Below are 24,555 nucleotides of genomic sequence, written 5' to 3'. Positions count from 1 at the left end.
GGGGACAAGGGGTAGGAGACGGTGGGATAGCACCGAAGGCGTGAGATTCGGGGCAGGACTGGACAGAACTACCGGACCCGACTTGGCCGGATGGGACCAGCCCCTCCACCGCAAGACCCTAGGACCAGATCGTGTCCCGCCTCAGGCGGAGAGAAGAGGGAGGGCTGAGAGATGGGGAACAGGGGCGGGCGGGGGGGGGAGGGGGGGAGGGGAGGCGTGGCGGGGAGGGGCGGAGCCGGGGAGATTGAAGCCACTCGTAGCCCTAGGTCAGCCCGAACCAGAGCAGGAGCCCAAGCCTAAACCCGATCCCGAGCCTTGACCGAGCTGGAGGGAACCTGGCTAGGTGCGTCTCCACTTTGTCCTATCCTACCCGCCCTACTCCATCCCGATTCACCTCTCCCATGTACGCTCCTCTTTCCTAGCCTAAGTCTTAGATCGCGCTTCCTCCCCTGTCGACCCCCCAGGTCCACCCCATCTTTCCCTTCAGTATCCCTTCCCCCTCCCATACACTCCCAATCCACATCTCCCCTCCCTTCCCCCTCCAATCTCGAGTCCCAACTAGGGAAAGTCTCCGGTATTCACTTCTGTCTGAGTCATTTCACCTCTTTGATCTCAGGTCTGAGAGAGCCCCCACCTCTCTCCTCCATTCATATCACTTCAATCTCAAGTGACCCCTTCCTTATCAGAACCTTCTTTCTCACTCTCCTCCTCAGAACCGTCCCCTGCTTCCTTTTCCACTATCAGTGTCAGCTCCCCAATCCAATCTTTGCTCTCTGTCAAGATACGCAGCTCCCCACGGCCTGTCTGATAGAGCCTGTTCAATGGAGACTCCGTCTCTTATCAAAACCCGGAGAGAACCCCCAAGAACATTTCTATGCCAAGTCAGCGTGGTCCTCCTTTCCCTGCTTCCTCAGAGGTGTCTGCCCCATCTCTCCGGTCCCCTCCTCCCTCACCCTTTTTTCCTTCTACCACAACCTTCCTTGGTCCGTTTTTCTCCGGTTCCATACTCCTCCAGCGGACCCTCCACAGCACTGTCTCCTTCTCCCTTCCATTATTGCCCAGCTCCCTCTGACACCCCACCCCTCGTCAGTTCCCATTTTCTAGTGCGCTTCCATCGTGCCTTGAACACTTTCCACTCCCACGCTCTCTGATTCTCTGCCCTGACTCTCCTCAAGCTTCGTGATTCCCTACCTTGACTCCCGCCTCCAAGTCCGCTGATCTCCTGCGCTGCTTCCTCACTTCTGCATGCCCTGAATGTACCCCGCCCCCCCCCGCCCCCCCATTCCCACACTCGCTGATTCCTTGCCCCCTCGACTCCCAATTCTTCAGCCCAGCTGACCCGGGCCTACAACCCCTCCCTCTCTGCCTCAGACTTAATGACCAGTCCCAGTAACACTGCCTTCAAGGGCAACGTGGAGGGGAAGTTTCAGTTTGCCATTGACCGGGGTGGCACCTTTACGGATGTATTTGCACAGTGCCCTGGGGGCCGAGTGCGGGTGCTCAAGCTACTGTCTGAGGACCCAGCCAACTACCAAGATGCCCCAACTGAGGGTATCCGGCGCATCCTGGAGCAGGTGGGTCTGCCTCAGGAAACTGTTGTAGAAATGTTAATTGTTGTCATTACTATTAATGATGAAACTAGTGATAAGAACTGTCGCTTTCTCTTAACCCTTTCCTTGGTGATCTAGCACAGGTAGAACACTTCTAAATTGTGGTTTAAGGTCAGGGGTGGGGAACCTTCAGCCTCGAGGCCACATGTGGCCCTCTAGGTCCTCAAGTGTAGCCCTTTGACTGAATCCAAACTTCACAGAAAAAATCCCCTTAATAAAAGGATTTGTTCTGTAAAACTTGACTGAGTCAAAAGACCGTATGGAGGAGGTCGCATGTGGGCTGGAGGACTCAGGTTTAAGGTTCTGTTGCAGAAGATGCCTGGGTTGTGTAGGGGAAGAAAGGGGGCAACGTGAGGGAGGGGATATCCACCCTTTAGACAGAAATTGAGGGGCATTGATTCTGGCACCAAAGTTGGGAGCACTCTGATCCTCTGTACCCACAGGAGCCAGGGGAGCATCAATCCCCAGGGATCCACAGGAAAGGAAGGGAGTTGGTGTATGACGGCAGAGGGTAAGAGGCTCTGAGACTGATGCTCTGTGTTCATAGGAGAGTGGTGTGACACTGCCCAGGGATCAGCCCCTGGACACCAGCCACATTGCCTGGATTCGCATGGGCACAACTGTGGCCACCAATGCACTATTGGAACGCCAAGGAGAACGTATGGCCTTGTTGGTCACCCAGGGCTTCAAAGACCTACTCCACATTGGGAACCAGGCCCGGAGAGACCTCTTTGACTTGGTGAGAGCTTACTGACCAACCCACTCCTCAGTAGGGCAACTCAGGGGAGAGTTCTCCCCTTGGCCTCGTGCTTATCACAGTGCCTGGCATGTAGTCGTCAATTGACTGACTGTTTTCATAGAACTACCTCATCTCCACTTCCCCTTCTTTATGGGACAACTCCCTCATGGGAAGCACCTCTCACTTTTAGTGATGCTGCCCCAACCAAAGCTGTGTAGAAATGGAATAATTTTCAAGCAGAAGTTCTTAACTGTGAAATGGCTTAAAACATTTTTTATAACTGTATTATGTCTTTGATTTCCTTTGTAATACTATTTAGTTTATTTGGTACATTTACAAACATTATTCTGAGAAGTTGCCCATAGGTTTCACTAGACTGCCCACAGGGTCTGACACAATCAAAGATGAGCATCCCTCTTTGAAAGGGACAATAATGGGATTTTTTTTTTAATCCCTGTTTATCTCTTTGGTGTAAGAAAAAGCCTGGTAGCATTCCTTTATTCTCTGTGTATGGGGAAATCCCTTTATGATAAACTTTGTATTATGGGTATTTTTGATTGCCTCCAGTGTTGCAATCCACTTGGAGCCACCCCCTCCTTCCCATTTCCTTTATAACCTGAGGCCTATTCTCCACTCCAAGGAATAGAACTGGACTAACTGGTTCTATCATCCAGGAGAGTGTTGGGGGGGGGTGGAATTAGACTGGAATGAAAACTTGGGCCAAGGGCCAGTTGAGAACTTGGATAAGTGCAGACCGATGGTTCGGAGAAAGTCAGCAGCAGCAGCAACAGCTGGCCAGGAAAGACCAATTGTTCCTTGGCTAGAGTCTAGCTTGCCTTTCCCCAGCCACAGTCCCTGGCCCCTGGAACTTGGGCTGGCTGGAGATAGCAGTCTGTACTCAGTCCTGTAGTTGCTTCATTTCACTCAGGTTCCCCCTTTCTGCCTTTCTTCTCTTTAGTCTTCACCTTTCCCTTGGTTTCCTTCTACTAGGGGACCCATGATTGGTTTGTAGAAATGTCTCTCACTCCCACCTTCCATCTCCAACTGGACTCTGGTACAAAGAGGGAACTTTAGCCAGACCACTAAAATGCTAATGAGAAATAACTTGGAGAACATTCCCTCTGAGTGTGCTCTTGTTTTCTTCCTCCCACCCCTTCACCCCATTCCCCCTAGTCAGTACCAATGCCTCAGGTCCTGTATGAGGAGGTGGTGGAGGTGGATGAGCGGGTGGTGCTGCATCATAAAGAGCCAGGGGCTGGGACCCCCATCAAAGGTGTGTGCCTCCCTCTAAACTGATCTTTGACCCAAACTTTTGAGGCCTCTGAGTTTAGTTCTTTTCTGATTCACAAACCCTGCTTTCCCTTTCCCCCACCCCCCCTTCCCTCCCAGTCTAGCCAATCTAGCCTACTACTCCCTGCTTTAAACTTCTGCCTCTTAGCCTTGGGCCCCCTGCCTCCAGTGGGAGCTGAGAAGTGGACTCTGGGGTCAGAATTGGGGCCAAAGAGCTGGATTGGAGACTGTGGAGTTGATCTGCAAAATCACCAACGTAGAAGCGGTTTGGGATGAGATAATGAGGATGTAGGTTGGTATGACATTCTTCAGTTACACATCATTTCTCCTTACCCCTAGGCTCAACAGGAGATCTTCTAGAGGTACAACGACCTGTGGATCTAGGAAGCTTACAGAAAAAGCTGGAGGGCCTGCTGGCTAAGGGCATCCGAAGCCTGGCAGTGGTGCTCATGCACTCCTACATGTGAGGGCAAATTTTGGGTGGCCTGGTGATACTGGCAAATTATTAGGAGCCCACAGTTACAGATCAGGAAGGGGTGGGTGTATGCAGGAATCTGGTACTTCGGAGGGAAAGGAAGAGTCAAAGGTAGACTCTAGTATGAGAAGTTGGAGACCTGGAGATGGGGTGCCAGGGGAGAGGCAAACTGGGGAGACTGAAAGTGCTCCAGGGCCTTGCTCACCCTGTATTCCAAAATGTACCTATATACCCCTGGGCAGGTGGGCACAACATGAACAGCAGGTGGGTGCATTGGCACGGGAGCTGGGCTTTGCCCACGTGTCTCTATCATCAGAAGTGATGCCGATGGTGAGGATTGTTCCCCGAGGGCACACAGCCTGTGCTGATGCCTACCTGACTCCCACCATCCACCGTTACCTGCAGGGCTTCTGCAAGGGCTTCCAGGGGCACCTGAAGGTGAGGAGACCTTCTTACTCTTAGGATCCTTTGTCTACTCACCAAGTGACATGCTGTACTTCTTTCACCTTGTTCTCCTCTACTCTGTGCCTCCTCAGCTATGCCTTTAACCCTGAATTACCCAGTTCTGTGCCTTCTCACTTTGTGCCTTTTGCATTACTCACCCTGCGCTGGTTTGCTGGTTCTCATTCCTATCCTGTCTACCACTTCCCAGGTCTGCTTACTCTGAGCTCTCTGTGTCTCACTTATGGGTGTCTCACCTGTGATGTCTCACCTGTGGTCTCTGTATCTCTAACCTCTATGTGTTCATCCTCTGCCTACCCATTTGATGTGACTTGACTCTCCTGACCTGTCCCCTATCCCAGGTGGTACTTACTTTTTGTTGCTTGTGTCCCCTCTTGCCCAGGATGTCCAGGTGCTCTTCATGCGTTCAGATGGGGGTCTGGCACCCATGGCATCCTTCAGTGGCTCCAGGGCTGTGCTCTCAGGCCCTGCAGGTGGTGTTGTTGGCTATGCAGTCACTACCTACTGTGCTGAGGGGAAACATCCTGTCATTGGCTTTGACATGGGTGGTATGGAGAATGGCTGCTGGGTTCTGCCCTTTGCTGGTGGATGGGCAGGGGCCATTGAGATTGATGGGGCTGATCTTGCTCTGGGGCACACCTTCTCACCCTCAACCCTACCCCAATGCTCAGAAAAAATATCCTGTGGTTCAGGGCACTCCGAATTGTGGGGCTCAAGGGAACTGCAGGGTGGTCACTGATATCTGGAGTGGGAGAGACTTAGAGTGGAGGGGCTTTGAGTCCCAGTTCTATTCTGGGATATGGTGTGGACTGTCCCCATACCCCCACCCCAATATATCTCTGTATCCCACACACTGTCTCCCATCCTTCCTACTCTTAGGGACCTCTACAGACGTCAGTCGATTTGCAGGTGATTACGAGCATGTGTTTGAGGCCAGCACTGCTGGAGTCACCATTCAGGCCCCTCAACTGGACATCAACACTGTGGCTGCTGGAGGTGGCTCCAGGCTCTTCTTCAGGTCAGGATCTCTTTCTCCCTCCCTGCCCGTCCTCTTCCCAGATCTAGGAGCTTCTGGTCTTGTCTTCCAGTTAGGGTCATACCCTGACATCTTGCTCCTGTCTTCTCTGCCATTGCTGCAATTCTCTTCAATTAAGCTCATACTTATCATATGCCTGTTCTGGGCATGACATTGTCCCAAGATGAAAAATAATTCCATCTCTGGCCTTAAGTTTATCCTCTAATGGGGATACGACAGATATGAAATTAAGTTACCAGGAAAATAGACTGTGGTAAAAGCAAAGCAAAGGGCATGACAAATCGTCCTGAAAGTGATCTTCCCCTCCTCTAATTTAGGAGGGGAAGATCACTTTGAGCTAGAGTCATGGGGAAGTCTTCATGGCAGAGGAGGCATCTCTGTTGGGCAAGGAAGAAAGAGAATGAGGAGGAAGTGTTTCAGGCACAGGTATAAGCCTGAATGAAAGCAAGAGAGGACAGGAAGACACTATCAGGTTGCTGCTAACTAGTGGTCCAGTTTGGCTAGGAATGTTGACTGCTTGGAAGGGAAGTAATAAAAGAAAAGTAGGTTGAAACTAGATAGGGCCTTGAATGCCAATAGGGAGTTGGAAGATTGAAGGATCAGGCTTGAATGTTAGAAATGTTTCTTGGTAATTATTTGAAGACAGATTGGAGAAGGAGGATTGGAGGAGGAGGAGGAGAATTGGAGAGATTGAGGAGGCAAGTACAATAGCACAGGGGTGAGGTGTTGAGGGCCTGAATTAAGGGAGGTAGTCCTATAAGTGGAGAGGAGAGATGGATATGACAGATATTGTGGAGGCAGAAGTGGTTACTATTTGGATGTCTCCCAGCAGAAGATAAACTCCTTGAGGGCAGGCACTGTCAAATTTTTATCTTCATATCCCCAGTGCCTAACATAGCTCCTGGTCTATAGCAGGTATTAATAAATGTGGTGAATGTGGGGGATGAGGGAGAGAGAAAAGTGTCATCTACGACAATGAGCTTTTGAGTCATTAACAAAAATCGGAGTCTTGGAAGGGAGCCCCATTTGGGATATGCTGAGTTTGAGGTGCTATTGGGAAATCCAGTGGAGATGTTCAGCAGGCAGCTGACTCAACTCAGATGCCATCTCCTCCCCCATAAAGCCTCCTTTGATTTCTCTCCAGTTGAAAGCATTTTCTCCTTCAGGTTTTTTAATTTATAATTTATTTAATTTATAAATCAAGCAATCAAAAATCATCTTTAGGTGTCTATGAAGTTCCAGGAACTGTGTTAGGTGTTAGGGACACAAAAAACCTTCCCCGCCTTCAAGAGCTTACAAGGATATGGGGATGGGAGAGGGGGAAGAAGAGGGAGACAACATGTCCACATGGAAGCAGTGATGGTCTGGAGCTGGCTCCGATTGATTGTCAAATTTTCAGTGTGAGCATTTTTGCCTTGGAAATTGACAAATGCTACAAATAGCTTGATTTATTATCTTGTTGATTTCCTAGATTTAAGAAAGTATGATAATGAGGTCTGACCTTATTATATTGACATATAATGAGGTCTAGCCTAATATTAAAGGTTACTGCCCCTTTGGGTGCCTAAGATTGTTGTCTGTTCTCAGAGAAGATCATGACATCAACAAGGTGATGCCATGACTTACAAGTGAATTGGGTTTCAGTGAGGAAAGGTTCTGCAAGGTCACCAGCTTTACTTTCTCCTCTGGAGCTGTCTGGGTCCAGTGGCAGGATATAAATCAGGACAACTGGAGATGACCCCAGATAGGGTGGAGATAGAGGGTCTAGGAACTGAGTTTGATTAATGGGGAAGCCAGGGTGTTTGAAGAAGTCTTCACTGTGAGTATCGAAAGTATTGAGGATGATGGCAAGGCCTGGGGCAGAGAGGAGACTATGAGGCAGGTGTTGAGGTCATTGAGATGGGTTTGAGGTGGGAGAGAATATCCTAGATACTGGTAGATGACAGCAACAGGAACTCGGGGAGGGTGGTGTAGTGAGATGAAATGACCTTCAGAGGAAACCCTTGATATCATTGCCTTCTCTGCCCTGACCGGATGTCCATCCCATGCCAGGCTCTGACTTCTTCCTTAAATTCTACTTCTCACCCATATACCTCTTCTTTAGGTCTGGCCTATTTGTGGTGGGTCCTGAGTCAGCTGGTGCTCATCCTGGTCCGGCCTGCTATAGAAAAGGTCAGTAAAGGTCATGACCCTGATCCCAGCTTCCCAAACTTGAGTACCATCTCAGATGCTTTCTAAAGGGTAGACTGAATGTTCCTAGCCCTCTATCCTATTGAGTTCCTAAGCTCTGTATTCTCCTCCCTATACCCTTTATCCCTCTATCAAATCTCCATCCTTCCCCCGCCTCTGAAATGCCTTTTCTGCCTTGCTGTCACCAATGAGTTCCACTCTTCTTTCATCTACTTTATCCTTCCAGGAGGACCATTAACAGTGACAGATGCCAATTTAGTCCTGGGTCGCCTGCTACCCTCTTCCTTTCCCTGCATTTTTGGTCCGGGTGAGGATCAGCCACTCTCTAAAGAGGCCTCTAAGAAGGCCCTGGATGCTGTGACTGCTCAGGTCAATAACTTTCAGGTCCAAGGACCATATGGGCTTGATCCACTGACACCTGAGGAGGTGGCCATGGGTTTTATACGAGTGGCCAATGAGGCGATGTGCCGTCCGATCCGTGCTCTTACTCAGGTATGAACATTCCCCATTCACTGACACTGATCACTGTGACTACTCACTGATAAACGCATACTAGGCTGCTGACTTCCTTTTTCAAAATTAATTTTATTTTGAACAAAAATTTATTTTTTTTCCCCTCTTACCTCTTCCTGTTGGGAAAATAAAAGAACAAAATTCTTGTAACAAATATGGATAGTCAAGCAAAACAAATTCTTACATTGTTCATGTCCAAAAAATAAATCTCATTTTAAACCCTGAGTCCTTCAACTCTGTGTCAGGAATCTGACAATGATTTTCAGCTTCTGAAAGACCATTATGCCTCTGGTCATTTTCCTTGACTGCTGAGCAACCACAAGGCCACTGGGCATTTCTTCCTTGGCCACTACCTTAACCCCTGACCAGCCATGCTCCTTGATCACTAACTGGATGTTGGGTCACTGCTAACTGCTCCCCTCTCTGCTCCACAGGCTCGAGGACACGACCCATCAGTCCATATACTGGCATGTTTTGGGGGTGCAGGGGGGCAGCATGCCTGTGCCATTGCACGTTCCTTGGGCATGGATACTGTCCACATACACAGGTACCTGTTGGGGTGTGTGTGTTTGGAAGGGTCATATGCCTCTGTGCTTGCTTCTCCAACATGTATCTGGGCACAGTAGCTGTTATCTGAGCTGCAGTCAGTTTGCTAGGGAGGTACAATAACAACTTAGCTTGTATGGACTGCACCTCTTTCCTGCTGACTTCAGAAAAAGTCTCCACTTCACCAGTAACTTCCAAGGTGAAATCTCCTTTGTCCTCCACCCCATCTTCTTCATCTGATCCTGCTTCTTTCTGCCAGCTTATAGTAAACTGCAACTTGAGCCTCTAGATCATCTGAAATTTTACTGCTGACATGGAGGGAGGGGGAATAGGAATGGAGGAAGGCTTGAGATACAAAGATCCAGAAGTATTATACAGAATGTGGTGCATGGTGCACTGATATTAGCCTGTTCTCTGCTAAATTATATGAGATGCATTTCCCCCATCCCTCTTTAGCCATGTTCCTTTTATGGTTACCAGTCTGGCATTTTCTCATGCTCAATGTTTTTTTTTTTTTTAAATAAATCCATGGGAAACTTTCCTTCTTATTCTTATCTCTTGCACCCACTCCTATGCAGTTGGGGAGGAGGAGTTAGTACCTTAATAAGCATTCATTAAATATCTACTATGTTCCAGGCATTATGCTAAGCAGTGAGGATAGAAAGAAAGGCAAAATCATTCCCTGCTCTCAAGGAGCTCACAGTCTAGTAAGAGAGACAACATGCAAGCAAATACATACAAACAATATATAAACAGGATAAATTGGAGACAATCTCAGAGTGAAGGTACTGAGGTTAAGGAAGATGGAGCAAGCCTTCTTGCCAAAGGTGGGGCTGTAGCTGAGACTTGGATAAAGCCAGGAGGTAGAGATGAGGAGCTGAGAGAGTTCTAAGCATAGTGGACAGCCAGTGAAAGTGCCCAGATTCAAGAGATGTAGTGTTTTGTTGAAGGACCACCAAAAATGTTGTTGCCATTGCATTGCAGAATAAAGGGGTGGTGATGGCAATAACATGTAAAGACTGGAAAGGTAGATGGGGGGACTGGAGTAGGGAGAGCCTAGGGGGAGAATGGGCCTCCAGAAGGCTGGGATGATAAGGAACTAACACCAGGGTGGTGGCTGTGTCAGAGGAGAGAAAGATGTATATACAAGAGATATTGCAAAGATGGAATTAACAGAAGTTGGTGCAAAAGCAAGCACCTTGACTTACACAGGAGGGCCTGCTATCACAGGTTCTTTGATCTGCTTTTCTAAAAGGAAAGGTAGCTTTTGAGGGGTTAACAATCTCCTTTAATCAAACACATATATTATTTACCAATAGAGAAAAATACAAGTAGAGTAATAAAGACCAATAGACAGGCTTCCAACTCTCTGACCATAAGCAATACATATATCACAGATCAACAGACAGGTCCAACTGTCTGACCATAGTTACCAGAGAGGGAAGCACCAACATCTGGGTTTTCAAAGCCAGAGAACTCAATGGCTACCCAGAGTCTCATCTGGCCAAATAAATTTCTTCTAATGAGTGAGTCCCAAAGCAAACCTCACCTCAGAATATTTATACACTTTTTAGAGCCAGAGGGCATCACAACCTTGGAACCAGTGCCTTATTAACAAAAGGTGTAGGCCTTCCTACAAAACTTTCAAGGTTCATTAATGAGTGAGGAAGGTCTTCTTTAATCACATTATTCAATCAGAGGCACTTGATTGTACTAAAACAAAAAATTCATTATCAATACAGTTGGCAGAAGATTAGATATGAGTGAGACAGAGTGAGGATTCAATGATTTCAACGATACCCCTAGGTTTCCAACCTGGTTGACTACAAGAATTGTAACACCTTCAGCAGTAATAGGAAATCCAGAGAGGGGTGGGTGCAGGGGAAAAGATGATAAGTTCTGTTATGGACATGATGAGTTGAAAATATCTAGAGCACATCCAGTTTGAAATGACCAATAGGTAGTTGGAGAGGTGAAACTGAAGGTCAGGAGAAAGCTTAAGGCTGGATACAGAAATTGATTAACCATCTGCATAAAGATGATAATTGAATATGTGGGATCTGATGAGATCACCAAGTAAAATGGTATAGAGGGAGAAAAGAAGATCCAGTCTGAAGTTTGGAACATATCTCTGGTTTGCAGGAATGAAGATCCAACAAAGGAGTCTGAAAAAGAGTGGTCATACAGGGATCCTAAGAACTAGGAAAGTAGTGTCAAGGAAACATGGAAGAGAGTGATAGTGCCAAAGAGGTCAAGAAGGATGAGAACTGAGAAAAGGCCACTAGAATTGGCAATTGAGAGATCATTGGTAACTTTGGAGGACAGTTTCATTTGAATGAGGTGATCTGAAGCCAGACTGTAGAGTTAAGAGAGTGAGAGGAGAGTAGTGGGGGCATCTAGTGTAGATAGTCTTCTGAAGGAGTTTAGCCATGAGTGATATCATATAGGATGATAACTAGTTGGGATACATATAATACCTAAAATAAAGGGTTGGGGTTTTTTTTTTCTTTGAGGATGGGGAGACATGGGCATGTTTGGAGGCAGTAGGAAAGCAGCCAGTAGACAGAGATTGATTGAAGAGAAATAGAGAATGGAGATGAAAGAGGGAACAATTTTCTGGAGAAGATGAAATGGAATAGGATAATTGATGCATGTGGAAAGGGGTTTGCCTTGGCAAGGAGAAAGGCTTCTTCTTCATATGAGATGAGTGTGAAGGTGGTGATAGTGGCAGATGGCATCTGGTAGATGTGGATGAAGAAGACATGAGAAGAGGGAACTCATAGCAAACGACTTCAATTTTTTTCAGTGCAATGAGACAAAGTTCTAAGTTGAGAAGGGTGGTAAAGAGGAGGAACCATGGAAGATTTGGGAAGGATGAAAAGGTTTGGTAGAGCAGCTGTGGTAAGTGGGATAGGAAAATATGAAAGGATTGCTTTGCTGTGGTGAGAGCCCAGCTGAGACTATGTAACAAATTTGTAGTGAGCCCAGTTGGTACAGTTTTTGATTTCCCCTGTCTTGTTCTGTAGCATGTGCATAGGAGACAGCAGATGGTAGGAGAAATCCAAGGCTGAGGTTTAGTCAGGCTAGATCTTTGATAGGATAAAGGTGCAGGGGACTGAAGAGAAGACAGTGTAGGGTTGAACTGGTTCACCAAGTGGTCAAGATGGGGAAAAGAAGAGAGTGTATGGGATGACAGCTTGAGGGTAGGGGGGATTGGAGATTCTGGTGAGGATGGAGAATGGGGTTTGGGGTTGCATGACAGGAGAAGTGGAATAACAAAAGGTTATGATCAGATAAAGGTGAAGGTCACTAAAAGGACAATCTCACTTAGACAAGGTTTTTAACAAGGTAGAAATTCCATTGACAAAGTTAACTGACAAAGTGTAAGTTACCCTGTGTTAGGTATCACTGGTTAACTTTGACAATGAAGTTTCAGGTTACTATTGCTCAGTTGGCTGTCATTGTTATTGAAGTTAAATGCCTGAATTACCACTTTGGACTTAGCCTCTTAAAGGAGGGATGGTAGAACAGAGAGAAAGGATATCTGTTAGGGAGTAAAACAATCATTCCTTCCAGTGAACCCCACCCTTCCAGGGTCTTATATAGTATATCAGATTTATATTGTTCTGTCTGGGGCCTCCTTGGAAGGTAAAGGAACTTGGAGCAGATAGTTAACTCCTCTCCCTCCCTGGACTTGTTCAGCCCACAGAAATTCAAAATACCAGTGAAGGACAATTCTGGGTTCCACATTAGTGATTCTGTTCCTCATTATTCCTTGGCTGCCACTTCTTGATCCATCATCCTTTCTGCTTAGTCTAATAGTTTGACTGTTCTGCCATCTTTGGCAGAATCTGGAGAGAATCCTTGAGGGAATGTGCAGAGATACCATCTTCCCTAGACTCCATCAGAAGTGAAATCTACTTTCTGTAGATCTCTCTCTCTCTCTCTCTCTCTCTCTCTCACTCTGTTTTTAACTCTCTCCCTCTGTCTCTGTCTCTGTCTCTGTCGCTCTCTCTCTCTGTTTCTCTCTTATTCCTTACAACAGCTCTCCTTTCTCTGTTTTCTGAGCTAAATTGGAGGCTGTGTGTATCTCAGTTGGTACACCAGCAGTGAGGCAGCAAATAGGCAATAATTGTGCATGACAATCAGAAAAATGGGGTTAACCCTTTGGTGCCCAAGGTAATTGCAAGGGTGTTCATACTTTGTCACAGAGTTAACCTTTTCAAAGAGATTTCATCCTTTGTTAAGGAGACACATCATCATCAATACCAGAACAAGGGCTTTACTATTTGGCAGTCGGGAAGACTTTGTATAGGGAATTTCTTACCTAGCCTTAGGGAATGGCTAGGTACCCTTTCCATACTAAGAAACTAAGATTAAAAAACAAATAAATGAGTAGTCATAACTTACATTTGTAGGAAACAGGTTCAGAGTTTACCAGCTGTCAGTTGTGCTACAGCTAGTACATGTTAGAGCCAGGTCTCTGGCACCGTGTGATGTTTGTTCTACTGTACTACATTATCTCAAAGCAGAGCTGCAGATTCTAGTTTTCTAAATTGACCTGGCTTATCAGCCGAAACAATCATACTCTAATAGCTTTGGGGCCAGTCCAGATTTCAGTCCAGATTTCCAGTTTCAAATTTCTCAGTATAGCACCTCTTATACTTACCACACCTCCCCTCAGCCTTGATTTGATCCTTGCCAGCTTCATCTTATCTGCTTGGAAATAAAAAAGAACATAGCACTTTTTAAAGTCTTTGGTAGATTTCTCGTCTATTTTAACTGGCTGGGGTGGCAGAGTCTGGCCCTGGGTATCCTTAGAGAGGAAAGGAGGGACAAAGGGTGCTAAGTAAGGTCAAAGGGATCAGTTAAATTGCAGTGGAAGCATTCTTTCACCTCCTCATCAGGCCATTTGCTTTGGCTTCCCACGACCTATGAATTTTCCATCCTATTTTGAAGAAGGTGAAATTCATACTTTTATATAAACATTGAGGTAAAGGCTCCAAGATTTACCAATCCAATAAGTTTTATGACCTTAGTACAGGGGTCCTGGGTAGATATTCCTAGAGTTGACCTCCCTACACACACCCTCCCCCCTCTGCAGGCACAGTGGACTGCTCTCAGCACTGGGGCTGGCCCTGGCAGATGTGGTGCATGAGGCCCAAGAGCCTTGTTCCCTGCCATACACACCTGAAAACTTCTCTCAGATTGACCAACATCTCAGTCGCTTGGATGAGCAGTGTGTGGAGGCCTTGCAGGCCCAGGGCTTCCCCAGGTACTGGGGCATATGGTGTGGGGCTGGGGTTGCCTAGCTACTGAGGGCTGAGGGAAGGTGCCTGCTGTCCACAGTGGTTTGGGAACATGGGTAGGGCCCCATGAGGGAAGTCTGAAAGTAGGGCTAGGCCTGGGAATCTGGGATGAGGGTGGTCACAGGTACTTGGTCAGCAAAGAAATTATCTTTGTGTCCCGGAGTCATGTCTTTACCCATTCAGCATCTCTCACTCTTTCCTTCTCCTTCATCCCAGATCCCAGATCTGTACTGAAAGGTTTCTACACCTTCGCTACCAAGGGACAGACTGTGCGATCATGGTTTCTGCCCGTCGACACCTTCCCACTTCTCATTCTCCTCGTGAAGGAGACTTTGGGGCAGCTTTCACAGAGAGGTAGTGGGATCCTGTAAGAGGACAAGGAAGTTGGGTCCCTTCCTCAGTGACTTATCTTCCTTGACCAACTTCCCTCTGGGTGGGATATAGGTATCTACAGGAGTTTGGCTTCATCATTCCGGACCGGCCAATCCTTGTAGATGATGTGCGAGTGCGAGGGGTGGGCCAAAGTGGCCTTAGACCGGAATACCCTCCCCAGACCCAGAACGGACCTCCTCGTGTTGACAGAGTAAGACTCCACCAAGCTCCAAACCGAGGGGTCCATAATACTATAGCACTTTCCTTACAGCAACTCTGTGAGGTGGTAGATATAGTAAGACTTTCCAAAGAACTATTTGCTGCATATAATGAGACACCATCTTGTTTTGTTCCCCACATGCACATGGTAAGATTCTCTAAACCAGAAGTGTGGCCCATGGGCTACAAGCAGTGCAGAATACAGGCCCAAATTATGACCCAAATCAGGTTAAAATGTAATTGGGAAATATTTGACAAAGTAAATCAAAATACAGTAATACATAGGTAATGCATTTTAAAACAAAGGTTCCACAGGGATCCTTATATACAGTTTAGTGATCCCAATTCCTATTTCAGTTTGATACTGCTGCCCTAAATATACATGGACACTGAAAACTGCCTAGAGGTAATGGGCCTCATAGCTTTCCAGGGAAATGAAGGCTAAGGAATTCTGCTATCAGATAGATATTGAAGGTACCTCACTGTTGCTGGTAGAGGAATGTGATTCTAAGAGGCAGGTTTCAGCTTACTATAAGGAAGGACTTCCTAATAATTAGAGCTGTGCTAGAGGAATGGTCTTTCTTGGCAGGTAGTGAATTTCCCTTCTCTGGAGGTCCTCAAGCAGATACCAAGTGACTACTTTTCAGTGATGTAGCTGTTCAGTTACGGGTCATTCTGGATGGCCTCTGGGGCCACACCTAACCCTGGGATTCTATAATTCTGTCTTCACTTCTACCCCAAAGTTATCTTGGACAGTACAGGATTTCTATCCAGAAAACCCTTTTCCTCTCAGCTATGGGAGGAGCTCCTATGCTGCTCTCCCTGTCCAGAGTGGGGCCTTAGGAGGGCCCTCACGCTGTGCCTTCTTCTAGGTAACCCAGTGCTACTTCGAGGGAGGGTACCAGAATACTCCTGTGTACCAACTGGGAGAGCTGGGCCAGGGACACAGACTCCCAGGACCTTGCATCATCATTGACAACAACAGGTCAGGGGGATGTTTTGGTTGGAGTTACAAGGATAGGATGAAGGGAAGGAGTATGCAAGGATAGAGGAAGAGAAATTGGGCATCTCGAAGGTCATGGAAATAGGGGTGGAGGAGAGAATGTGTGTGCGACAGGTGACCACACAGTCGTTGTTAGTCTTAACCAGAAGCAGGTTGAGGGACATTGAGACCCCGACTGATATATTTTCGGGGGAGGGCTCTTCCTGAAGGGTTTTGTCAGAATTCTTCAGGATCCTAAGAGTAAACTTCTTTCTATTTCTCAGTACCATCTTGGTGGAGCCAGGATGCCATGCTGAGATGACCAAAGCAGGTGATATCCGAATCACTGTGGGAGCACAGTCCTCTACTTCTGTCAGCTCTCGTCTTGATCCCATTCAACTGTCCATCTTCTCCCACCGTTTCATGAGCATTGCTGGTGAGTGGCTGTCTGTCTTCCAAATCTCCAAATCTCCTCCATTCCCCTCTTCTTCTTTTTCTCCTGTTGGCTATTTATTGTAGCCATCCCCAACCTCCTTAGCTCTGGCCTCTTTCCTATCATCTCCTGTAACGCTAACCTCTTAGCCTCCTGATACACTTGGGTTTCCATGCTAACAAATTTCCCAGCATTTTTCATTTCTCCATGGACATAGGAAAGGTGATGGGACATTCTTGTGAGCACAACTATGGGATGATGGGTGGCCTCTATTAGTTTTTCTTGGATATTGTGTATATACATTGAAGGAGCAAGTAACCCTTTGTGAATTACTAATATCTCACAGAAATATAGCTGGTAGAGGGAAGGAGGGGGTTAAATTAGAATTAAAACAATACTTCCTAGGAGCAGCTAAAAAAATTATTGATAAATTTTGTTTCAATGTAACCATAGATACTTTATCTTCCATAATGTACAATCTCCCAAAATAGTTCTATATCAAGGGTGTTATCAGGAGGAGCCTGAAGATATCTCCCTGTATAAGTTGTGGATAACCTCACTGAGAGGACTGTTAGGTTGTGAGGTGTACCTTTTGGCTTGGACCATTGACATTTTATTGTCAGGGGTTGATTAGAGTTCCACCCTTGGTTTAGGGCCTCTTAAAGGTTGTGTTTGGGTTATTTGCAGATAGAAGTTGACAGAGAGACAGAGAATGGACTTGGATTCTGGAGGGTGGGATGAAGCCTGTAGTTCCTCACAACCCCCTAGTAAGCTCCTCAGTCACAGACATGGCTGCTGTGGAAGACAGTGGTAGAACTTAGCTGCCCCATAATTGACTGCTGTGGACAAGTGGTGGCAGAATAAGGAAGGAGTTCCTAGAGAGGGGACTCTTTGGCTTGAAATATGACTGAAGTTGGGAGTATCATTGGGCACCTAGCTTCCACTTCAGTGAGCGGGGAGGGAATTTCCTGGACAATACCTTGTCATCAGCCTTCTGGAGAAAAAAAAAGAGAACCCAAGTGGCAAGGAACTGAGTCATAATTTGTAAAAACCAACCTGGACCTTGTCCAACTACTACTCTGAGTCATATGGACTGTGCAGGATCAGTTGGGAGGGGAGTTGGTTCTCTAGCAACTCCAAATGCAAAATGTTCCTCAGGGGTGCTTCCAAATCATAGGGTAGCACCATTAGTAGGGAAGATTTTATGGGTTACAAGAATACATTAGAGAAGCTCACTAGGAGGTGAGGATTTGACTTTTTTTTTTTAGCAATCCCAAATACAAAAACCCTTTTTGAGAGAGCCCTAAACCTTACATTACAGGAGGGTTATAAATCTGAAGAATTATACATGTCCCTAGGTGAGGGTGAAGTTCACCCAAGGACTATGGGTCATCTACTGATCTTAAGTTCATTTCCTTCCAAAGAAGTCTCAGTTACATGGTGGTGCTTTGAATCTAGAATATTGTATAGCTTCTAAGGATGGGGGTAGGAAAGGAGGGGAGAGAGGACTTCCTGGAAAGGGAAGGAGGGGTATTTTAATTCATTATAGGCTCCTTTGAATTGTTTTATTTTGTCTTGTTTTTCATTTATTTTGTGGGAGGAAATACAAGAAGTCTTGCATCCGATTTTTAGTTGGCTTATGTACTTACATGGAAGCATTATTTTTTTACCCAGATGTGTAGAGATCTAGACATAGGCTATATACCATCATTTCCAGGGCAGTTACTGGAGTGGGGACAAAATGAGTCAATTTTGGGAATTCCAAAGGAAACTCTGGGTAAGGACTCAAGCCAAAGAATGATTTGTGGGAGGTTCCCTAAAGTTGAACCTAATCTTTAGAAACCCAGAGCTGGGGTTCTGGGCCACAGGTTACCTAAAACAACATAAAAGTGTGATCGTGACCAATAGTGCAAAATGTGCAGCCTTCCCATATGTACAAAGATATTTATATAGCAGCTTTTTTGTGGAGTCAAAGAATTGGAAAGCAATATTGTGACAATGATCAACTGTGAAAGGGTTAGTAACTAATGAAATACAATGATCTATGACAATTCCAAAGCACTCATGATGAAAAATGCTATCCACCTCCAGGGAGAGAAGTGATGAACTGAGTGCTGATTGAAGAGTATTTTTTTCACTTTATTTTTCTTGCCTTTTTTTGGGGGGGGGGGGCAACATGGCTAATATGGAAATATGTTTTGTATGACTTCACATATATATATCTATATATAATGGATATTGCATTACTTGCTTTCTCAATGAGTACAGGAGGGGTCAGAGGTCAGAAGAGAATTTGGAATTGGGAAAAAAAAACAAAGAATATAGAACCTTGCTCTTGGGTAGTTTTCTGTTTGTTAGAAGAAAAGATGTGCTCATGTGTGTGTTTCATAAGTCAGTGTTGGGATTCTCCATTTTCTTGAGCTGAATTTGTGACTTTTTGATAGTTTTCATTTGTAGTTAGTCGTAGTAATCATGTGTATTGTTCCTCTGGTTATGCAGACTAACTCTCTTCATCCACATTTTCTCTTCTTTCTTTTTGTCTCTTGTATTTACCTTTCCTTGTGATACAGTAAAGTTCCATTACAGCCACATTGTACTATTTGGCCATTTCCTAAGTTGTTGATCATCTGGTTTCTTTCAGGTTTGATTGTAGTAGTGCTGCAATGAAAAAAAATTTTTTGGGGAGGGGGCAGAGAGGTCTTTTCTTGTCAATAGACTCCCAAGAGTAGGATTGCTAGCTCAAAAGGTATGGATCATTTTGTAGCTATAGAAGATAACTGTCAGGAAGAACCTGGTCAAGATTAACAAAGTTAAAGGATGAGATCTTTGTTCTGCCATCGAAAAAGTCTTGCTATATATAAACACATCCATTGACAATACATTTCAGACTTTGTCCTGGAATCCATAATGACTTCGTGTTGAAACCCCTCATCATGTGAATGAGTGCCCTTGCCTTGAGTACTCTTTGGCATAAAGACCACACATTCTGGATACTTGATTGAGTCATGGCTAGTTAGGCACTTGAGTCATTGTATTTGGCTTTGGTCTTGAAAAAGAAGAGATGCAGAGCGGGAAGAATAAGAGTGGAGAAGCTCATAGGGGAGAAGGTACTATAGTGATCATGGTGATGGCAGCATCTCAAATATATCTCCAGGAACAGTGGAGCAACAACAGAAGAGATCCAGGACAAAAGGAGGAATTCTAGGGCCAACCCAGGAGAGAGGAATAGGATTTCCTGGATAATACCAGGTCCTTGGACCAAGTTTTCTTGACACAGAGGAGGAGTTTCTGGACTTGGCTGGAGGAGCTTTGGATCCAAGCAGGAGTCAGAACTAAGGAGTAGTTGGAGACAAGTCCACAGCATGGAGGAGCAAAGCTAGATCATATATACCCAGTGTCAGTACTTTGTGTTATGTGGACTAACCAGAGGGGTCAGCGATCTTGCGATCCTAGCTAGGTAGTGCAGAGGATAGTGTGCTGGGCCTGGAGTCAGGAAGACCTGAGTTTAAATGTGGCCTCAGACACGTACTTGTGTGACTCTGGGCAAGTCACTTAACCTATGTCTGCCTTAGTTTCCTCACTGGCAAAATAGGGATGAAAATAATAGAATAAATCTCCCAGGGTTATTGTAAGGATCAAATGAGATAATATTTGTAAAGCACTTAGCTCAGTGCCTGGCACATATCCTTCCTTCCTTCCTTCCTTCCTTCCTTCCTTCCTTCCTTCCTTCCTTCCTTCCTTCCTTCCTTCCTTCCTTCCTCCCTCCCTCCCTCCCTCCCTCCCTCCCTCCCTCCCTCCCTCCCTCCCTTCCTTCCTTCCTTCCTTCCTTCCTTCCTTCCTTCCTTCCTTCCTTCCTTCCTTCCTCCCTCCCTCCCTCCCTTCCTTCCTTCCTTCCTTCCTTCCTTCCTTCCTTCCTTCCTTCCTTCCTTCCTTCCTTCCTTTCTTCCTCTTGAAGACTTTATAATTCCCTGGAGGAGATTGGATTCACCAGGGTAATTTAGTGTGTTTTTTTCCTTTATGGAGGAATCATGGGACTCAGTGGAAAGGGAAAAAGAATTGTCTTGATTTTGTATGGGCTTGAGGATAAGTCCTTTGTGTTCAGGTTTTGTGTCTAGTAGAATAAAAACTGTCCAGTATTTGATGTATGGTTAGCTTGAAAGCTTGCATGGGATATGAAAACTTTTTAATCTTTTTGGTAGAGACCTAGACATGAACTCTAGTCATATTCCTAAGGGAAATCCTTGGTTGGGGCATGAGTCAAACAGAGTAATTTGTGAAATACTCCCAAAGATTAGAATTGATCTTTAGAAACCCAGGGCTTTGTCTCTGGGCCATGAGCTAAATACTTTTTCTTCTATAATTTCAAATTGTTTTTCAAAATGATTGGGTCAATTCACAGCTGATCACAAGAAGGTGAATGACTGGTGGGTGGTACAACACCATCTTCTGACTTGTTAGAAAAGTTCCTAGACAGAATGGGGGGAAATATCTTGGAAGAAATCCAAGAGGAAGAGAATTCTCAGAGGGTGGAGAGATACTAAGGCCAGTGCTAAGAGGCCTTAGGTTAATAGAAGAGTGGACCCAGAGGAGAAGAGAGAAACCCTTGATACAAGCAATGAGTGAACCTCTGTCCATGAATTTGAATCTTGGACAGCCCTCAGCAACATACTTGGGATGACAGACAGATTCAAGCATGTGTCAAGTGCTTTTAGCATATCCTGAAGAAATTTTTGTTTGCTGACACGACTCACCTGTGGGGATGACTGACGAGACCCCAGACATGACTATGCATGGGCATAACATGGCTAATCAGGAAATGCTTTTGCTTTCGTGAACATGAATCCAAAGCCTGACAGAACCAGCTAAGACTCTTCTGTGAAATCCACTGGCCACCCCCATGCTTATGGGAACAAATGCTATAGGCAGGAAATTTTGGAAGAGAGTTCTCTTGAGAGACATCTACAGAGTATTTTACAGTTTACAAAGTACACTCCTTTAATACTAATAATAATAGTTAACATTTGTATAGCACTTCAAAGGTTCCAAAGTGCATTGCAAATATTATCTTACGAATATTTGATACATAACAACAAATTTATGTAATATTTACAAATTTATATAACAAATATTCCATATAAATATTCTTTACAACAACCTTGGGAGTTAGGTGCTATTATTAAATCCATGTTATAGATGAGGAAACTGAGGTAAACCAGTTATGCGACTTTCCCAGGGTCACACATCTAGTAAGTATCTAAGACAAGATTTGAACTCAGATCTTCCTGAATCCAGGCTCAGCAGTCTCTCCATGGTGTCACTTCACAAACCATAAAGAAGTTCTTTGAGGTGAATAAAACAAGATAGGTAGTTAAGGTATTTTTTAAGTGCTTACCATGTGCCAGGCACCATGCTAACATGCAAGTATTAAAGATGAGGAAACTGAATCTGAAAGAGGAAAAATGGCTAAAATTGAAGGACTTAGTAAGGGTGTGGGGAAGGTGATGTTTCCATATTTCTTCCAGTTGAAGATGATGGATTGGGAAAGAAAGGACGTGGGAAAAGGACCGTTAACTGCTTGGATTTTGTCCGAGAACAGTGTTTTGGATCATAGGTTATGATACTGGAACCATGTGCTATTATGATCCCCGTTTTACTGTTGAGGAAATTAAGGCAGATAGAAGTTAAGTGACTTGCCCAGGGTCATGCAGCTAGTAGATTTCTGAGGCCAGATTTGAACAAACTTGGGCCTTCTAAACCTAGCCTTGGTGCTTTATCTACTATGCCACATAGCTGTTTCTGTGAGAGGGGAGAAAAATTCTCTGATGAATTTGTAAAGCTGAATCCTAGGGAAAACAAGTGTTACACAGAAGGAACCCTAATAGAAGAGGTTTTGAGTCATCCTCAGGAGATATTTTGGACATTTGGGGACAGTACTTGTACTTTCAGGTATCTCATATATCAATCCACAGAATATGGTTAATGAACAAATTATACTGGGAATTTTAAAACAAAGGAAATAAAAATGGAAATGGAAACACAGTTATTGAAATGTGGCAATGCAAGAGCACACCTTGGTAGGAGGGGTGGTAGATGAGCACTGTCTATTTAGAAAGTATACACCTGTATGGAAATCCATGAATGCAAGGAGATTGTTTAGGTGGTGAGAATGAAAGAAATGAGAGACAGAAATAATAGCATGGGAGGGATGTATGTATATATACACATATATACATGTAAACTATGTATCTAGTGGAGGAATGAGTGGTGAGTTATTGAGACAAAATTGACAAAGGAATAGGGCAGGGTAGGGATGGAGGACTTAAGTTACTCATTCTGTTAAAACAAGGACATCTGATGAAAATTCTGCTCTGTCTTTCTGATAATTTCACTTCTTAGAAGGTGGGGAACCTTGAGGGAGGGGGAAGTGAGTACTCTGGCTCAGAATTTGTGATACAGGAGAGGAAGTCAGGGCATAATCAGATACATACCCTAGATTTTTGGAGAGTAGATTTCATAGTGTCCAAAGAAAGGATACGTAGAATCCTCCAGCCAAAAATTCTACGGGGGAAGGTCATCCTGGAATGAGTGGAAAGCTTAAAGAATGAAATTCCAAGACCCAAAAAGAGATAATTCTGATGAAAACAAAAAAGAACAGACTGATAGGGGCAGCTAGGTGGTACAGTGGATAGAACTGGTCCTTGCGTCAGGAGGACCTGAGTTCAAATGTGACTTCAGACACTTAACTAGCTACATGACCCTGGGCAAATCACTTAACCCTGATTGCCTCAAAAAAAAAAAAAAAAAAAAAAGAACAAGAGAGAGTGATGTGACTGTACAGGGAACTCATCAAAGAACTTAGATTTTTTTAAGAACATATACAGAAAAGGTAGGAAACAGATCATGAATACAACACTATGACATGGTCTTATAAAAGTAATGTCAAGAAAGTTTAAAGCTCAGATGATCCGAAGCTCAGACAAAGGACTAAGTTTTGTTTTTTTTGTTTTGTTTTGTTTTGAGCTATGGGAGGAAAAGAGGAGAATGAAAGAAGGGTTAGGACCATTGTTTGGGTTGGATGGGACAATGATCAAGAATGATGATGGTGAAAAGGCCAAGCTGTTCAACTCATATTCTGTTTTCTCTGCTAAGGAGAATGATCTTTGGACTGGAGAGGACAGAACACAAATGGCTAATAGGGAGTTGATACCCAAGAGTTCAAGTCACGAGGCCCAGATGAACTACATCCTAAGGTATTGAAAGAACTGGCAGATGTGATTGTGGAGCCACACACTACCAGTTATATTTGAAAGATTGTGGAAAGTGGGAGAGGTACCATAGGAGTGGAGATGGGCTAATGTTAATCCTGATTTTCCAAAAAGAAAGAATTTGGAATATGTAAACTCTAGGTTAGGGAGCTTTGCTTACATTCCTAGGAAAGTGGTAGGATGTATTATTAAAGGGATGGTTAGTAGACATCCAGAGAAGGAAGCAGTGATCACAGCTTGATTTTATGAAGAATAGATCATGCCTGATCAACCTCATTTTCTTTTTTGACTGTGTTACTATTTGGGTAGATCAAGGGAATGCTTCATAGATAATTCACCCAGATTTTGGCAAAGCAGTTCACAAAATCTTTCATGCTATTCATCTGCAAAAGTTAGGGAGATTTGGACTCCCCATATTACAGCTGAGTAGATTTGGATCTGGTTAAAGAGCTGGACACAAAGTATAGTTATGAATGAGTTTATGATAGGTTGGAAGGAACTTGACTCTGTGCTGTTTATTAATTAAAAGTCAGTTTTTCTTAATGATATGGCCATATGCATAGACAGTATGCTTGTAAATTTGCAGATGATAAAAAACTAAGAGGGATAACTAACACCCTAGATGACACAGTATCTGAAAAGTTCTCGACTAGTTAGAATTTTGGGCTGAAGCTAACAAGGTGGAATTTAATAAGGTTAAATGTAAAGTCTTACACTTGAGTTAAAAAAAATCAACTTCATAGATACAAGATGGGGGAGCTATGGCTAGAGAGTAGTTCATTTAGAAAAGATCTGGGGGTTTTAGTGGACTATAGACTCAATATGATTAAGTTAACCTTATGATATGTGGACCAAAAAATCCAATGTGATGTTAGACAGGATTAAGAGGCATAGTGTATAGGATGAGGGAAGGGCTAGTCCTGCTCTAAATTTCCCAAGGTCATACTACATCTAGAATGTTATGTTCAGGTCTTGGGATCCCATTTTAGGAAGAAAATTGATAACCTGGACAGTATGCAGAGGAGAACAACCAGAATGGTGAAAGGTATTAGGCTTATGTTAGATGACGATTGTTTGAAGGAAATTGGGATGTTTCACCTGGAAAAGAGAAGAC

The 24,555-nt window shown here is 44.6% G+C and overlaps 1 protein-coding gene across 3 annotated transcripts in view; it reads left to right on the top strand.

The window, feature by feature from the left end:
* Nucleotides 1-220: 220 nt before the first annotated feature.
* The window catches only part of OPLAH (5-oxoprolinase, ATP-hydrolysing), a 36,790-nt gene continuing 12,455 nt past the window's right edge, over nucleotides 221-24,555 (top strand). For 2 of the 3 annotated variants that reach the window (XM_072602657.1, XM_072602656.1), the window contains exons 1-16: nucleotides 221-343; nucleotides 1,372-1,574; nucleotides 2,158-2,349; nucleotides 3,523-3,622; nucleotides 3,979-4,102; nucleotides 4,357-4,552; nucleotides 4,959-5,124; nucleotides 5,456-5,594; nucleotides 7,717-7,784; nucleotides 8,029-8,294; nucleotides 8,750-8,862; nucleotides 13,966-14,136; nucleotides 14,387-14,524; nucleotides 14,615-14,753; nucleotides 15,634-15,746; nucleotides 16,028-16,179. In XM_072602657.1, coding sequence (XP_072458758.1) covers nucleotides 1,377-1,574; nucleotides 2,158-2,349; nucleotides 3,523-3,622; nucleotides 3,979-4,102; nucleotides 4,357-4,552; nucleotides 4,959-5,124; nucleotides 5,456-5,594; nucleotides 7,717-7,784; nucleotides 8,029-8,294; nucleotides 8,750-8,862; nucleotides 13,966-14,136; nucleotides 14,387-14,524; nucleotides 14,615-14,753; nucleotides 15,634-15,746; nucleotides 16,028-16,179 — 2,275 coding nt within the window. In that variant the 5' untranslated portion in view covers nucleotides 221-343; nucleotides 1,372-1,376. The remainder of the gene's footprint in view (nucleotides 344-1,371; nucleotides 1,575-2,157; nucleotides 2,350-3,522; nucleotides 3,623-3,978; nucleotides 4,103-4,356; nucleotides 4,553-4,958; nucleotides 5,125-5,455; nucleotides 5,595-7,716; nucleotides 7,785-8,028; nucleotides 8,295-8,749; nucleotides 8,863-13,965; nucleotides 14,137-14,386; nucleotides 14,525-14,614; nucleotides 14,754-15,633; nucleotides 15,747-16,027; nucleotides 16,180-24,555) is intronic. The other variant, XM_072602658.1, reaches the window with a different exon arrangement.

Source organism: Notamacropus eugenii, chromosome 4 (genome assembly GCF_028372415.1).
Source record: "Notamacropus eugenii isolate mMacEug1 chromosome 4, mMacEug1.pri_v2, whole genome shotgun sequence".
Lineage (NCBI taxonomy): Eukaryota > Metazoa > Chordata > Mammalia > Diprotodontia > Macropodidae > Notamacropus > Notamacropus eugenii.
This window is presented reverse-complemented; position numbering and strand designations above follow the sequence as displayed.